The 15,529-nt window shown below is 37.2% G+C and overlaps 1 protein-coding gene across 1 annotated transcript in view; it reads right to left on the bottom strand.

The window, feature by feature from the left end:
• Positions 1-15,529, bottom strand: part of RABEP1 (rabaptin, RAB GTPase binding effector protein 1) — a 53,706-nt gene that overhangs the window by 7,341 nt on the left and 30,836 nt on the right. Inside the window, exons 6-16 of the mRNA XM_030028929.2 lie at positions 13,632-13,767; positions 12,680-12,858; positions 11,585-11,710; positions 8,479-8,946; positions 6,163-6,267; positions 5,283-5,399; positions 3,896-3,994; positions 2,285-2,425; positions 1,375-1,564; positions 1,026-1,081; positions 29-127 (exon numbers count right to left, since the gene is read on the bottom strand). Coding sequence (XP_029884789.1) covers positions 29-127; positions 1,026-1,081; positions 1,375-1,564; positions 2,285-2,425; positions 3,896-3,994; positions 5,283-5,399; positions 6,163-6,267; positions 8,479-8,946; positions 11,585-11,710; positions 12,680-12,858; positions 13,632-13,767 — 1,716 coding nt within the window. The remainder of the gene's footprint in view (positions 1-28; positions 128-1,025; positions 1,082-1,374; positions 1,565-2,284; positions 2,426-3,895; positions 3,995-5,282; positions 5,400-6,162; positions 6,268-8,478; positions 8,947-11,584; positions 11,711-12,679; positions 12,859-13,631; positions 13,768-15,529) is intronic.

Here is a 15,529-nt window from a genome sequence, read left to right on the forward strand (position 1 = left end):
ATACTTCATACAGAGACATCATAGCTACCTTTGCTGCGGTCTCCTTCTTCAGCTGTTCTTCTAGAGTGTTTTTTGTTTCCTGCAGACTCTCCAGTTGCTGCAGGTTTTCCTGTGAAGAACTTTCCAACTATATTATAATAATAAAAAAAAGTATTAACTAAACCTCCTAACATTTCAATTTCTCACAGTCCCTCCAAACAGTAAGTACAGCCTAAGTGTCTTTCCCGGGACTCAGAAATACACCTAAATAATCTCTCCTAGGGACACAGAAAATGCCTAAATAACATCTATTTCTCTCAATTTATTTCTTTTTGGAGCTGGAGAGAAATGGCCAAACCTGTCATTTAGGTTATTATTAGGTAGCCTAATATTAGTTAGGAATTAGTTAACCCAATATTTAGGTTACAGATTAATAAAGAGACAAAACACCTTTTAAGGAACAGAACTATGAATGTGTCCCAGTCCTACACTGGCATCAATACAGCTATTCTGTCCTTCAAAGTTCCAGGCATGACTTTATGTGTTTCCTTTGAAATGGTCACAGAAGCTACACAGGTGCAGTTACAATGCAGGTGCAACTACACTCTTAGTTGATACCAAGAGTTGCAATAGACTGAGAGTGTCCAGTACAGTGTCAGTGCCTTCACTAAAAAAATTTGTGCAAATGCATAGACTGGTGTTCCTTCTTACAGAAAGGAAAGGTTATCTATGCAAAGAAGCCAGCCCTGCAGCATCCCACAAGCATGCTGAGATGGAGGAACAATAATGTTACATGTTTCAGAATTCTCTCCTTGGTTCAGCTCTCTTTCCTTCCCAATACTGGGCATACTAAACATCACACAAAAATATATCTTAAGTGTTACCGACACCTCAAAGGCAGATAGGAAAAACGTTCATTTTCTCTGATGTGAAGAGGTTGATGTCAAAGACAGCAACACAGTGTCACTGATAGAACTAGCAGAAAAAAAAAATCACCCTATTCTCTTTGTTTAAAACAAAAATCCCACAGTGAAAGGGCTCCTTACCTGTTCCTTTTCCACTTTTATTCTTTCCAGTTCAGCTTTTAAACTGGAAATGGAAGCTGAAAAACAAGAATATTAAAGCTTAAGTACAAGAAAAACACAGGAAACTGGACATACCCTGTTTAATTCTGTTAATATTTAAAGGAGAATTAAGCACGTGCTACATCAAAGGTACCTCAAAGATAAACAAATAATTGTACTTTTGTTTTCAGCTGCACAGTTTTGGTGTATCTGCTATCAAAAATGGACAGTATTTAAAATTCAGATAGGTCTACTTATCACAAAATCAAGTCTTCACTTATCTTACTGATTTCTAATATTCCTGTTTTGAGACTGTTTTACCCCTGCTCACCTATTTCCTCTTTGCAATTCTCTATTTCCAGCTGTAGAGTTTCTTCTATATTTTCTTTCAAATACTGTTCAGCTTGAATCTGTTCTTTTAAGAATAAAATCTCCGCCTTAAGTTTCTCCTCAAGGTGATCCGCCGCTGTCCGCACACTAATTATGTCTTCACGATATTTTAAAATCAGCTCACGGAGCTCCTGAATCAATGATTAGCAAAGATTTGTATTATGATCTTCGGATACACGCAGTACTGTGTTTATCAGCATCCAAGCCAAAGTTATGCTACCCCGAGGTTTGTCCCACCTTACGAGATCTTGCATCCAGCAAGGTATTAAAACAAAGTCGCAAACAGTTTGCTTGGCCATAGTAAATGAAGAACATGTAAAGATTCGTGTCTCCACAGCGTTATGAGCCTCTCCCCCTGCCCTTCACTCCCCACAATCTTTTAACCTTGACGTGCTTGAGCATAAGGGAGTGGCCATGAAAAGGATGACAAGGCTTATCATTATTCAAGGCTCAGGATTATTACTGGTCTTAATGCCTGGACAGAAATTAAAGTGACTAACTTAGCTTAATTTATTGAATCAATATCTACATTGGAGCCATGGTGACTGAACGCTTGTGTGCCCAGTTGCAAAATACAGCTTACACTAGCTGAACTAGGATAAACCCATGCTCTACTGACAACAGTATGTCAGGCCACAGTTAACTCATTTTATTATTATCTACTCATACTCTGAAGCATGCTTATGGCACAGTGGGATCAGACTGCTAATTTTGTACATCATATACTTACAGGGTTAAAATCCAGATTATTGTTCATTGTGCTATTTGAGTCAGCTTTCTGATAAAGAAGATTGTTCCAGTGAGATCTAGTCATGTGCATTATTTGTGTTAATGATTTTAAAGTGTTTTACCTCTGCTGCTTCTGGTAGAATGAAATCTTCGGCTTGCTGTAAAGACACATGCAAGCTATGTTTTCCTTGAAGACTTTCATTATCTTTTTGCAGTCTCACCAACTCTTCTGAAACCTGCTCCCTTGACTGTGTCAGGACAGCCTCCAATGCAAAGAAAAGCATAAATTCTCACTTAGAGTCATGCTCAGATCTCTTCATGATCCATTTACTAGCATTGCTTTCAACAGCCTGGTGAATTGATACTCTTTGTAAAGAAGGGAAACAAAATGATCGTGTGGTTCAACACGATCAGTTCTCTCTTGCCTGGTCTATGCACCAGAAATAAAGGGAAGATCAATCTTAACTGTACAGGCAGATAGGAGGAAGCAAGTGATAAATATAGCATTGTTAAGTCTCCCGGTTTTCTTCCGTATTTATCCATTAGCTAGGTGTGCTCATAGAGGGGGGGCAGGGGAGGAAAATCACATGAGGTTTTGGGAACTGGCAGTGATGTTTATTAAAATCACCTAACAACTCAGCTGTAAGATCAGGTTATTCAAAAAAAATCTTAAAACATTCATCCTGAAACTTTCAATGGTAGGTGTCTGCCTCCCACTGCCTTTTGAGGAAAACATCAAAATAGCTGACCCCTTATGAAAAAAAAAAAGGATTAAAGAAAACATAGTTTTGCTTGCATTACAAAAGAAAAAAAAAATCCAGTGAACTTTTCTGAGAGGAATGATTGCTTCAGTATAGGGAAACAGGGACTTGAACTCTGACAAAAGCTGCCCTTTGTATCATAGGTGGACAGCACAAAAAGCATATTCAGATCAATACATTTACTGAATCTCCTGCATCTCCATTAGGCGTGCTTTCATGCAGAACATCAAACAGAACATTTCTGCAAGCAATGTGCTGATGTCCTACAGACAATCCCAGACTGCAGAAATGCAATACTGGGATTCATGAGAATGAATGCTCTTAGACCCCACAATGCCGTGCAGGGGAGAAAAAAAAGAAGAAACTTGATTCTAATATAGAAGGGAATGAATTGCTCTAAGGAAGTTAAACTTTGTTTTGCCCTAGAAAATGAGGTCCTATTCCTATTCTTTGGCTTAATTCCTACAAGATGCTCAAAATAGTTTAAAAAAATTAAGTTCCCATAGACATCTCTTCCTGGTGTTAGGGCTGATATTTTAAGTCTGACCTGTAGAAAGATTGAGCGTTCATCTCAAACTCAAGAAAATATTCACTAGTGATGGTACTTGCAATGAATCCTAAAAAATCATCTTGAGAAAATTTATTCTGTCTTCAGATCTGAGGTGAAATAAGATACTAAATGGGCATGGAATGTACATAATGAATAAGGGGGAAAAGAAGTTGACGAGTGATCTCCATATTAATCAATATGCATACACACAGAAAGTATGACAGACTGACCCTACAAACTGTTACAGGTCCACCACTTGCTATCAGAGCTCACTTGATCAGTATCTTTACATGTTAAGATGCCCAGCTCTCTCTAGCCAAGCTTGGCTGGGCAGCAAGACAAAGCCTTTTACAAACTCATTGAGCTCCAAAGGTTAGACAAACAGTGCTGTTCAAGTGATCTCTGGGCTTAAGCTGCCTTACCATTTGCTCCTGGACGCTTCTCTTTGCTTGTGAAAACGCCTGCTGCAGTTCACTGAGGAAGTTCTCTGACTTTTGACATTTAGCCATAAGCAAAGAGATCTTAAAAAAAGAAAACCCACACAGACAAAGATATAAAGTATGAAACAGATTTTGAAGAAGAAATAATCATTGAAGTTCTCTTTATCATTACTAATATATACTTTGAAATGTCAATAATTTGAAATTTCAAACTAATCCACTAAAGTTTATTTTGTTAATTCCTTACTCAGTAAAGCTGTAATGCAGCTCAAGTCAGTAAGAAGAGATGCTGTGCTTCTATACCAATAATATACTTGTATTCTATTTAACAAACTCTAAACAACAAATAAACAGTTAATTCTAATCAAACTTGAATGTAAGCCAGTTCAGAGATACTGAAGGGAAACTGCAGAGCTACTAAGTTTTCAGTATTTTCTTTAAGGTAATTTTTTGTACCTTTATCCAAAAGCAGAGATCTTCGAAAACTTTACAATTAAGTTATTCTACAACACATGCTTAACAGTAAGATAAGCATTACTTAAGAGCACCCTGGTACAGCCGAAAGAGTGAACGTATAAACATATTCCTGTCATCTAAGACAGACTTTGTCTAATGACTACTGTTTCTTACTAAGGACAGTGGGTGGCCTGGAAGAGAGAAAGTCTTCCAGCACAAGTGAAGTAAATTCAATGTCTTGTACACAGCATTTACCTAATACCGTAACCTTTAACAGGCCAAAGACTGTGACTTTTTTTTTTTTTTTTTTTTTTAAAGCTATGACTACCACACGTCCTATTTGGCTCCATTGTTCCAAGAGAGTTACGTATTAGTCTCAGACTGAAAAATCTTCTCAGCAGACTATTATTTTAAAGAAGTCTAGTGCATATTTTGACCAACTACTGTTAACTGCCTGCTTAGCTACACATTAACTGTATGTCTTCACCACAAGTCCATTAACTGGATGTCAAGTATTGATGAGAGCAAGTAGTATGATTAGTACTGCTCTTCTACTGATAAGGACAGTGACCAAGAACACAGGGCTACTTTTGCACATTCAGGTGATTTCATACACAGGTCACTTCAAGACTCAAACACTACTCAAATTCCAGTTATCACCTCTGTAATGGATTTCAAGATTAGAGATGAAACTTTAGGGCGAAAATTGGATAACATGGTATCAGAGACATGTTGGACTTATCTAGAAACTGGCAGACTCAGGTGGAGCACAACTAACCCTATAAATTCTCTTTTTTTTTTTTGCCTCTACAGCAGGTAGTCCATCCATATCTAACAGAAGATGAGTTCTTGTTAACATACTTTTGAATAACATTTTGTGATTCCTACCATCTTGATTACGAAATGCTTGTACCTGATTAGAGGAGTCTTCAGCACTTTGTTTCATGTAATCCTCCAATTCCTGTTTATCTTTTGTTGTCTTTTCCAGCTGATCATTAGCCTGCCTCAACATCACCTGCAGCTTTTTCACCTGTGTTGTTACAACAAATAATTTAATTTTCCATTCTTTTGGGGTGCATTTATTTCCTGAACACAAATACAACCTACCCCACCGCATCCCCAAACCACAAAACAAAATCCGTCAAAACGCTATGCAAACAAGAAGTTCCTTTGTTGTTGTTCTGAAACACCCTGCATCACAGATTACACCTATAAGGAAACGTGGGACATCAAACCGCACTGGACCACAGCCATGTAATGTCTCCAATCACTTATTTCAAAGCAGAATGTGACTCATGCCTTTCGTACCCACGTGAAAATTGTTCTTCAGTATATGGCAGGAAACAAACATCCTCCAATACTTTACAGTCATTTTATGCTGCTAGGATGAGGTCCTCTAATTTTTCCTTTGCTGTTAGCAATTCTTGCAGTATCAAAGATAATAGAATTTAATGCATGACAAGCATTTTAGAATATAAATTATGAAAGACACTGACTTTGGCATGAGCACACCACTTTTTATAGAACAATGCCTTTACTGCATGGTCTTACAGCACTGGATAAAGTGGTTCTCCAAGGTGAATCCTTAAGAAATATGTACATGTGGTGCTCATGACCAGATACCAATAACAAATCAGGTTATGTCAATAACATGTCAGAAGTTATCCAGATTTTAAGTATGCTGACGTTGTTCGGTTAAAACCAATGAATAAAACAGCAGATGGTTCATTGTTGCATCCTTAGTAGTTCGAATAGCTGCAAAAGTCTTGCTAAAGCTAGAAGAGAAATCCTACCTGGTCTCTTGTCTCAGCCTCCTGAATCTGGATACCTTGCAACTGCTTCTCATAATTCGAGCACATATCACAGCGTCTACCCAGCTTGTTCCCTGCATTCTGCACCTGGAGAACACAGAGTTATCACCTGCCATAAAGGCCAGAAAATTCTTCAAGGAACGCAGGAGTGCTACACACTCTCAGGTGTGTTGTGTGATCACAAAATATTACAGATAAAAGACAGTGGTAGAATCATGTAATGGCAAGATTAAGTTTTTCTAAAAGTAACAGATAATGTAAATCAGCTGCAGGATATCAGCTTTTCCTGGCATGAGTCCTACTATTAGCACAAAAGCAATAAGCCATGACATGCAAGCGTTCATCAAGTCATTCAGTGTGTCCTTTTGAAATATATTACTTAATTACCTGTACATAAACAGACATCTCTGAGAAGAGCTTTCAACAGGCCATAGCATTTTTTCATGCAATTATTTTGTATTACAAATCAAATTATAAACACAATATTATGGTGTCTGGTTGGGGGGCTTGTGTTTTTTTGTTTGTTTGTTTGTTTCTGGGTCTCTGTGTGTGTGTGTGGTTTGGGTTTTGGGTTTGGTGGGGTTTTTTTAGTTTTTCTTTAAATCAACACAAAGCAATTAAAAAGCAAGTCAGTTCATCATCAGCTCAGGACTTCCTTAAATCTTTTTTCTCCTGTAACTGAGCTTTGAATATTTGTCAATGGCATGTACTAATTTTCTTCTATAACAGTCATCAAGCTTTATTTACTTTTTAATACCCTCCTCCAGTGTGGCTGAGGATCAGAGACTGAATAATTAGCTAAAAGACCAATTGGGAAAGAATAAAGTAGAAGACAGGCAGATTTAAAAACAAATAAACAAACAAAACCAACCCAAAACCAAACAGGGAGGGGGTTGGGGGAAAGGTTGGGGTGTGCAGCAGGGAAACAAAGAGGAAACCAGCTGCCATTTTGAGATTGTAACAGTTTTGGCCAAGGGGACAAATGGAAGTTTTATCAAAGCTCCAGCTGCAAGTCAGGTTTGAGCTGAAATCGTATTTGTATTTGCTGCTCCATGTCGCACCCACACAGATTGGCATTCACATACCCTGCCTCCAGAAACATGTGGGAAGCAGCGCATTTCTTTTCTGAATTCTAAGAAAGGGTTGGAGTAAAGTGTCATCAAAATGTCAACAGGGCAAGGAAATACTCAAGAGTAGAGGATTTAACTCAGCTCCAAGATCACGACACCGTAATTTCTCCAGATATTACAAATTAGTAGCAACACAAAAAAAGCAACTTTACAAGAGGTTTGGAGAAACCTCCTAAGTAATGATTTGCAGATCAGTTGAATTCCAACAAGGTGAGGAAATAAAATATTGCTAGTTCTTAATTTCATCTGTCCTTTGCCTGGCCTCTTCTTTTTTACTGCATTCTTACATTTTTTTTTTTTACCCCCATCTTGTCTTCCTTTTCACCCATTATGGATTGTTATCTTCCCCCCTGCCTTTTCTTCCCCTGTAAAGTGTTACTTCTTGGCCTCTCCTGCAAGAGTAACCACAGGAGCTCCACAATACTCCTCTTTTCAGCAAGAAACCAAATGCAAGCTTTGAACTGGCATCATATAAAGCTGCTGAAAAACTGACAGGCAGAACACCCAGAAGCAACAATTTCCTTGGTCACCCATACTGAAACTGGCACAGCATTAAGTCTAATCTGCTGCTTGTCACTCTCAGAAATTGGCTTCTGATGATGCAAGTCCCCAACAACTTTCTGAAGCTTCCTTTGTAGTAGCTTTGTGTGTTATGCATATCTTGGCTGCTCATTTCTAAATTGCACTCCGTGCACAATCCTCAGTAAAACTCCTTGGTGTACAAAACAGCACTGTTAGCTCTGCTCCTTTTGTTAATCTTTGCACCTTCCTAGTCACCCCAGTTGCGCTATAACGTCCTTTCCTTAGCTTCCCATTTTCTCCTTTTCTTTGAGTTCTCCCATCTTTTTTCACCCTCTCACATATTTGCAAGGTCAACAGCTACCTCTGCCAGACCCTCCCCTAAGCATAAAAATATCCTGTATTTAGTAAAGCTGACCTTCCCACAAACAGAGTCAGCCGATACAGTTTACGTCAGATGTGCTTCACCTACAGAAGTATTCCAAGAGAGAAAAGTGAATAGCTACATATGATGCTACCTATTTCCTTCTGCATCTGACTCTGCGTAAAGCAAATTAGAGAGAGTTTTCACCTAGCAGACAGCCCACAACATGCAGGCAGCCTGTCACACAGGCAGCGGTCACAGCAGATGCATGCAGTAGGTACTCACCTCCTTCTGCAGTAGGTTCCACTCTGTCTCACTAACCAAGCGGTAACCGCTAGGAGATACATAAGCACTTTCTACCCCTTGTGTAACACTGGAAAGAAGTGAAGCAGTCTCTTCTTGCTCTGGCGTCATTGCTTTGATTGCTTTTTCCTGATCTTTGGTTAACATGAAACCACTTGGCATTTGCAGAGACCCGAGAGAAGCTGTATCAAAGTTCTCAGACACTGAATCTGCTCCAACAAGTGGTCCAAAATCTGACTCATCCAGATTCCCAGCAGATTTTGCTTTGTTGTTGTACCCTAAAGCTTTGGACTGTAAAGATCCAGATGTCCCCAGACTGTCTGTTGACTGTGCTCTCCGTAGTCCATCTTTAAACATATCATTATCTGATTTATTGAAAGATTCGCCAGAAGAAAGAAGCAAGTCTGCATCTAATGAATGGACTGAGCCATGGGTGCTATTGACATGCTCCTGGAAATGAAAAACAAGGAAGAAGAAATTATATACTCCATTCTAGAAGCATCGTACAAGAGGAATGCTGGACACTAATTATCAGACATGGAAAAGGCAAATTTAAATTGGCTTTGGCAAGAACATCTGATCACTAAGCTTAAGGTGGCAGACAAAAGGATAGAGAACTGAAATGTACCAACTAGAATTAAAAACCAAACCAAACAAACAAGCAAAAAAGTCTTCTGTTAACAAAGTGCTTTTGTAAGAATCCATTTTCCTGCCAAACACACAGTCATCTAACATCTTCCAGTATTTGAAACCAGGTGCTTCTTCCACTAAAGAGATATACTTGCAATATCACTTCTAGAACTATGATCTACACAACAGAAGGCAAATACTCCACAAGTGAATTCAGAAGTCTTTCGTAAAACAAAAAACTTTACATTAACATAAAAATAAATGGAGAATGATACACTTAAAATCTAGTCTATACTGACAAGTGACTTCTTTCTTCTGCTTTGAGTGTCTGACAAAATATTGTAAGAAAAAGAAATATTTTCTTGAAAAGATTATTTGTACACAAAACAAAATGAGAAGGGTAAAGGCTGGGCTTAAACAGAAAGGTATCCTGGGGAATGCCAATACCAAAAGCCACACTAAATATCCTGTGACATATATAAGGCACATGAAGTCTCTTGATCTATTTTTATTTATTTGTAGCACTGAAATGAGAGCAGTAATGATTTATTTAAAAAGCATATGACTGCCTTCAAGATACCTTCCAATGTATTATGCACTTCTGCTTTGCCATTAGACATGTAAAGAAAATAAGACCGAAAACAAGCCTCTTGAGAAAAATAATACTTTCTGAAATAGGTCCAGCAGAGACTAGAAGGCAGCTGATACTTCCATATAGGTGTTTATAACATAACTATATATTATCTACTACTGTTTTTATGACTGTTGTAAATGCCTTGTTTTAATAATTTTTAGGCATAATATTTATATTTACATGTATACATGTGAGTTCAAGTTCATAACAAAAAAGTCAAGAGAATATAGACATATAAAATTGCACCTTCAGACAACAACTGTTTGGTGATACAGTTAACAATTTGTTTGTATTGCAAACTGCTCAACAGACAAGAGCTCAGAAGTCAAATTATGACAAGTTGTAAGATGTGACCGATAATATGATTCATTACCACTTGTAAAACACATCCTGTACAGTTAAAAAAGGTCATAAATAGCAACAAAACCAAATCCATAAACAAAACCAATACCACTCTGGAAACTATGCCCTTTCTCAAAATGTAAGATTTTCCATTATGTATAATTCCTAGAATTAAATGGATGTTGTGATTAAGGGGCTCCAGAGTATCCTAGGAACTGAGATTAAAAAAAAACCATCAGAAGATAAAACTTTTGTTCACCATCAGTATGTCTCATTTGCATATCTGGATACAGAAGTGATGGTATGCAACGCAGTATTTGAAATAGAAAGTTGTATTCTTACTGTCCTTAATGTAGGATAAAGGGTAGAACTAGATCTCAGCTACATTTAGATGTTATGATTCTGAACATCTTTCTGCATTCTGAACTGTTATAAATCATTGATAAGAATAAAAAGGCAGACTCTAGAAGTATATACTTTTTTCCCTCAAAAAGGATAAACAAAACAGGCAAAATACTGGTTCACACTGAATTGTGTGAACCAGTCTCTTGAAGCTTACATGAGCTTCTATAGCACAAAACTTGGTTTGTTTTTATTAATTTGTCCCTATTTTGACTTACAAAACCAAAATGGAACCTGTCAGATGATCAGATAAACAAGCAAAATGCAGTGGAAAAGGATAAGTAACTGCCCATTTTGATATTGTTTCCAAGTTCCAACCCATGTGCTCATTGGACTTGTTTCCTCACAAGCTTAGGCAAATTTCAAATACAATTTCAGCTTGTCCCAGTGTATGACTATCTACAACACCCAAATGGCTTGCTAACTAATGACATCCAGCAGCATCACTTTTTCTGGCTGTTATAATGGGTTTACTAATATAGCTCAAGCAGCTTCCGCAAAAACTTGGTGCTGAGACCCAGCTACTGGCTCAACCAAAAAAAGCTTATTTTTGGTTGCTGAAGAGATGTGGCCAAAAACCTCAACTCGCACAGTTCGATGTAGCTTAATACACACAGACACACACATCACACTATTTTGCACATGCTAAGCAACTGGCTAACTTCACAATCGGTGATCTCGGACTTGTCTAACCAGTGTAAGCTTAGTACAGAATTCAACAAGTAGGTTAGCAAAGTAGCTACAATACACTTGCTGAATGTTCAGATATAATTGGTTTAATTCTGAACATTTAGGTATGTTAGAATGTGGTTACATATCCAAAGAGAATATTACTGCAGTTAAACATCCAGTACGTAAAAGGTAAATTACAGTTTTTAACAGCACCTCTCAGGATTGTAAAGTATTGTCTTCCAAACTTTATTAGAATTTATATATTCAAGTGCAACTCCAAAGATTTTTCATTGCTGAGTAAGAATTAAGCACTACAGAGACTAAAGGGCACTAATTTTGCATTTATAATCAACACCCTGAGGAATGCACGAGTGCTCAAGGTTGCTTTGAGCTATCCAATTGTTTTACCTCTTCATTAGAGAGCTGGGTAAGGGCTTCCTCATGGGCTAGAGAACATGAAGCTTTCGTTTCATCATCTGAATCTTTTTGCTTCTGCTCCTTTCTCTTGCTAAGCCTTTGCTGATCATCTTCTTCCTAGAAATCAGTAGTCAATAGAGAACACATATAAACGGGATTCAATTTTGCTGTAGTAGTCATGACATTATATTTTATGATAACTAAGCTACAAAGGCGGCACTGGAAAAGGTTATTTTGGTTAAAAACCCAGTATTTATCACATAAGGATTCTTTTGGTTAAAAATCTAGTGTTCATTTCACAAGGCACCCAAACTGACTTAAATAAGTACTTACTTTTCAAGTTTAGCGACCAATTCACATTGTAGAATAATTTTATTCGAAGACATATTACCTAGATAAAATTCTTATTATAGGGATTACCAAATAAGTAACAAAAATAGCTGTTACACTGGCTATTGTATAGAACCTGATAACATATTTGCATCACTAACGGCCCCACTAACAGCACATTAAACAAGAAGTGCCTTGATCACTCTAAACAATGGACTATAACATATGGAAAAAGAATCAACAGAAAGACATCATAGAACACATCTATAGAACATAGAAGTCATAAAGCATGTACACAATCACTTGCATAAGCTAATTTAAAATGAAGGTCTTCATTTATGCCTGAGCTAGGTACTGTATTGGAAAAACCTAGAAAGAAGTGAAACTTGCTATCTTAACATCCTTAACCCAGATGTTTTGCATCATAGATGACTTTCTTCCTCCAAGATTAACTTCTGGATATTATTACTTTTTCATTTAACAATATTGGAAACATTACTTTTAAAGTTACTATATAAATTAATATTAAAATATTTGCACAAATGGAGAGTTTCTGTTTTAACTGTCGGCTGTCATTCAAATGAAGAATTTCTATTAAAACTGTCAGCTATCATTTTTTGAAATATTAAACACACTTAAATAACTTGTCTCCAACATGTGATTTCCATACCTGTTATATCACATTAAATCTACAGCATTTAAAGAAGAAAAAAAAAAAAGGGAAAAAAAAAAAGAAAAGGGAAAACAGCAAGTAACCTGATCCTTTTTTTTCAGTTCTTCAACTTGTCGGAGCTGCTCAGAGGTCAGAACAATTTCCATACGTTGCATGTCCCTCATCAGCAAACGCTGAGACTCCAAGAACTGGTCGTTGGCTTTTTGCCATGTGTGTTTCAACTGGTTGTGCTGTTGTCGCTCTTGCTCTAAGAGATGGCAGACTATTCAAAAATAGAAAGAGTCATTCTGAACCAGAATTTTTTTAACCTCTTTTCCAAAGAGAAGCATGTTCCACGAATAAAAGTAATCATTGCTCTAATCAAGAACAGTCAGGCTTTGTTCAACAACTATTTAGGAAGAAATAAGACATTTCCTTTATTCCCAAACTTGGCTTTTGACTAGGGATGTATTACTGACAGTTTAAGATTTTCCAATTAGAAGACTAATGCCTTAACTTCATTCATGAATTCTAATAGTTTCTTTTTTTAATGCTGGTTTCAAAGGACTGTCTTCTACATCCCTATTTATGTCAACAGGAGGTTCCATTTTTCATTCCTCTACAGTGATTCTGTGCTGTACTGACATGCATGTACATTTATTCATCCATTCCACCACCAGGCATTCAGAATTGACATACCTCAGGGAGACATATCAATACATTGTGGAAATAATGCTCATAATTGTACACAAATAAAAGACACAAGTAAAATCACTTTAATAAGAAGGAAACTTGCAATACTATAAGAACTTAGCAGAAATTCAATAGCATCCCTCAAGAGAATGAATGGCTCTTCTGTTTTTCTCCATCATAAAAGAACTCCACATTCAACTCTGTAAACTTTTTAAGGGCTTTCACGTTTAAAAGCACTGCTTCCTCCTCCCACAATTTCTTTAAATCCAATTCAAATAAGAAATCAGAAAAGAATAAACAACTATGTTGGTTTTTTGCATCCTTAACGTGAAACAGTCAAAAGGATTGTTATTAAATAGGTACCTTCATGCAGTTCTTTCCGCAACTTCTCTGCATCTTCTTGCAGGACTGATTTTTGTGTGTTGAGAACAGCCACATACATCTCTAAGTCTGTCCTACATGACTTCTCAGCTTCCAAATAATGGTTCAGTTCTTTAACCTGAATAAAAAGAGGGAAATCTACCATCTCAGTGAGGGAACACTCTCAGGCATTTCCTTTTTGTTAGGCATTATAGTGTGGCCTGTTTGGGTAATGTACAGGTGCTGAAGGACAAGTTTATTTCTAGAAATCACAAATATTCAACTACCAGTGTGCAAGCAGTACTTGTATTTATTTCTGAATAAATTACTCATTAGAATTCTGCTAAGTCAAACATATCAGCATATCATAGTTGTAACAGTTGGATCACAACAGCAGCGGCACTGAGCACAGAGATGGTAGACGCAAATATCTAAGAAAAGCAGACAATGAAGCAATCCTTTAATCAGTGCTGATAAGCCAACAACTAAGCAGGATATGGAGATGGTTCAAAATAGAGTAATAACAGTAGTCAGAAAACATGACTATGAGGCAAGCTTGAATTAAACCAGGGATGGTAAGCCTAAGAAGATAGAAAACTTGGGGACAGACAAGGAAACATGCATTCAAACCCATGAAAGACTGCTGCAAAAAGAAAGGAAAATCTGTCAAATGAAAAGTAATAACGTCAAGAAAGACTGAAGAAATATACTAGGATTTTTTTCTTCTTTTTTGTTTTTGAAATAGCAAACCTAAAGAAGAACTGGAACGAACATCCTGCAGAGATTGCAGAATCTCCAGTGAGAATCTTTTAAGATAGGGTAACATAAATACCTGTCAAACATGATGCTTGTAGAAATGGATCCCATCTTGGAGCAAGGAACGGGTTGAACGATTTCTTTATGGCACTATTCAGTTTTATAGTTTGCTGAGTCAGGAATCACAGGAGTTTTTATTTTAAAGGAAACAAAAGCCTTCAGGCAATTCCTAACTGGCTCGACAGAGCTGCTGTTCATCTTCCTCAACACAGTATGGGAGCCACAGAAACCAACTCAGAGTTCAAGACAGCCCTTCAGCTCTAACTTGCCATTGATGGCAGGGACAGCTGCTCCTGCCCTAGGATACCAACTCTTCTATCTGCTAGGATTTTAGCCTTTGAAACAGAAAAATCTGACTCCCAGAGAATAGCCCTTGGGAAGGATGGAAGGCGGGGAGAGGGAGAGAAAAGAAACACATTGTTTCACTAATCCAACTAAATACTCCACACTGAGAAACAAAATTACATGACTTAAGCAGATCAGAGGGATTTCATCATGACCAACAGAAAAGCCAAATATATTGCTCATTCTGCACATCAGTCCTCATACCTGTCTAGTAATATAAATCATGTAAATAATACCTCGCATTTTTATAGTGCCATAGATTAAAGTACTTTTAACAGCTTACTAAGTTTGTGCTTAAACATCTCCTTGCTAGATAGAAAATAGCAATTCTTTCCCATTAAGCTAAAAAAGGTGACTTGAAATAGGACTATCGGCAACTTCAGATGTAAGGGATAATGAAATGGAATTGACCAGAGGTAAGAATTAAGGGCCTAAGTTATTTTCTTTGGTAAGAATCACCATCTAAAGTGAGACTTCTTTAAAAACAATACCCCAATAAACTGGAAGCATGGATAAAGTGATTATTCTCTTTTTTTCCAAGAGATGCGTGCTTGTGTTTTACTCATCCCATAGAATGACATGCTCAGATTTTAGAGGACTGACAAAGACACCAACACAATTCCTGGTCCTGAAACACTATCAATTTTACTCAGGCCTTGCCTGTAAGGAAAGAGGGAGACAAGAACAACCTATGAATTTTAAAACCAAATTCAGAAAAGTTCTAAGAAAAGTTCTAGACT

This window comes from Aquila chrysaetos, chromosome 10 (assembly GCF_900496995.4).
Source record: "Aquila chrysaetos chrysaetos chromosome 10, bAquChr1.4, whole genome shotgun sequence".
NCBI classification, from domain to species: Eukaryota; Metazoa; Chordata; class Aves; order Accipitriformes; family Accipitridae; genus Aquila; species Aquila chrysaetos.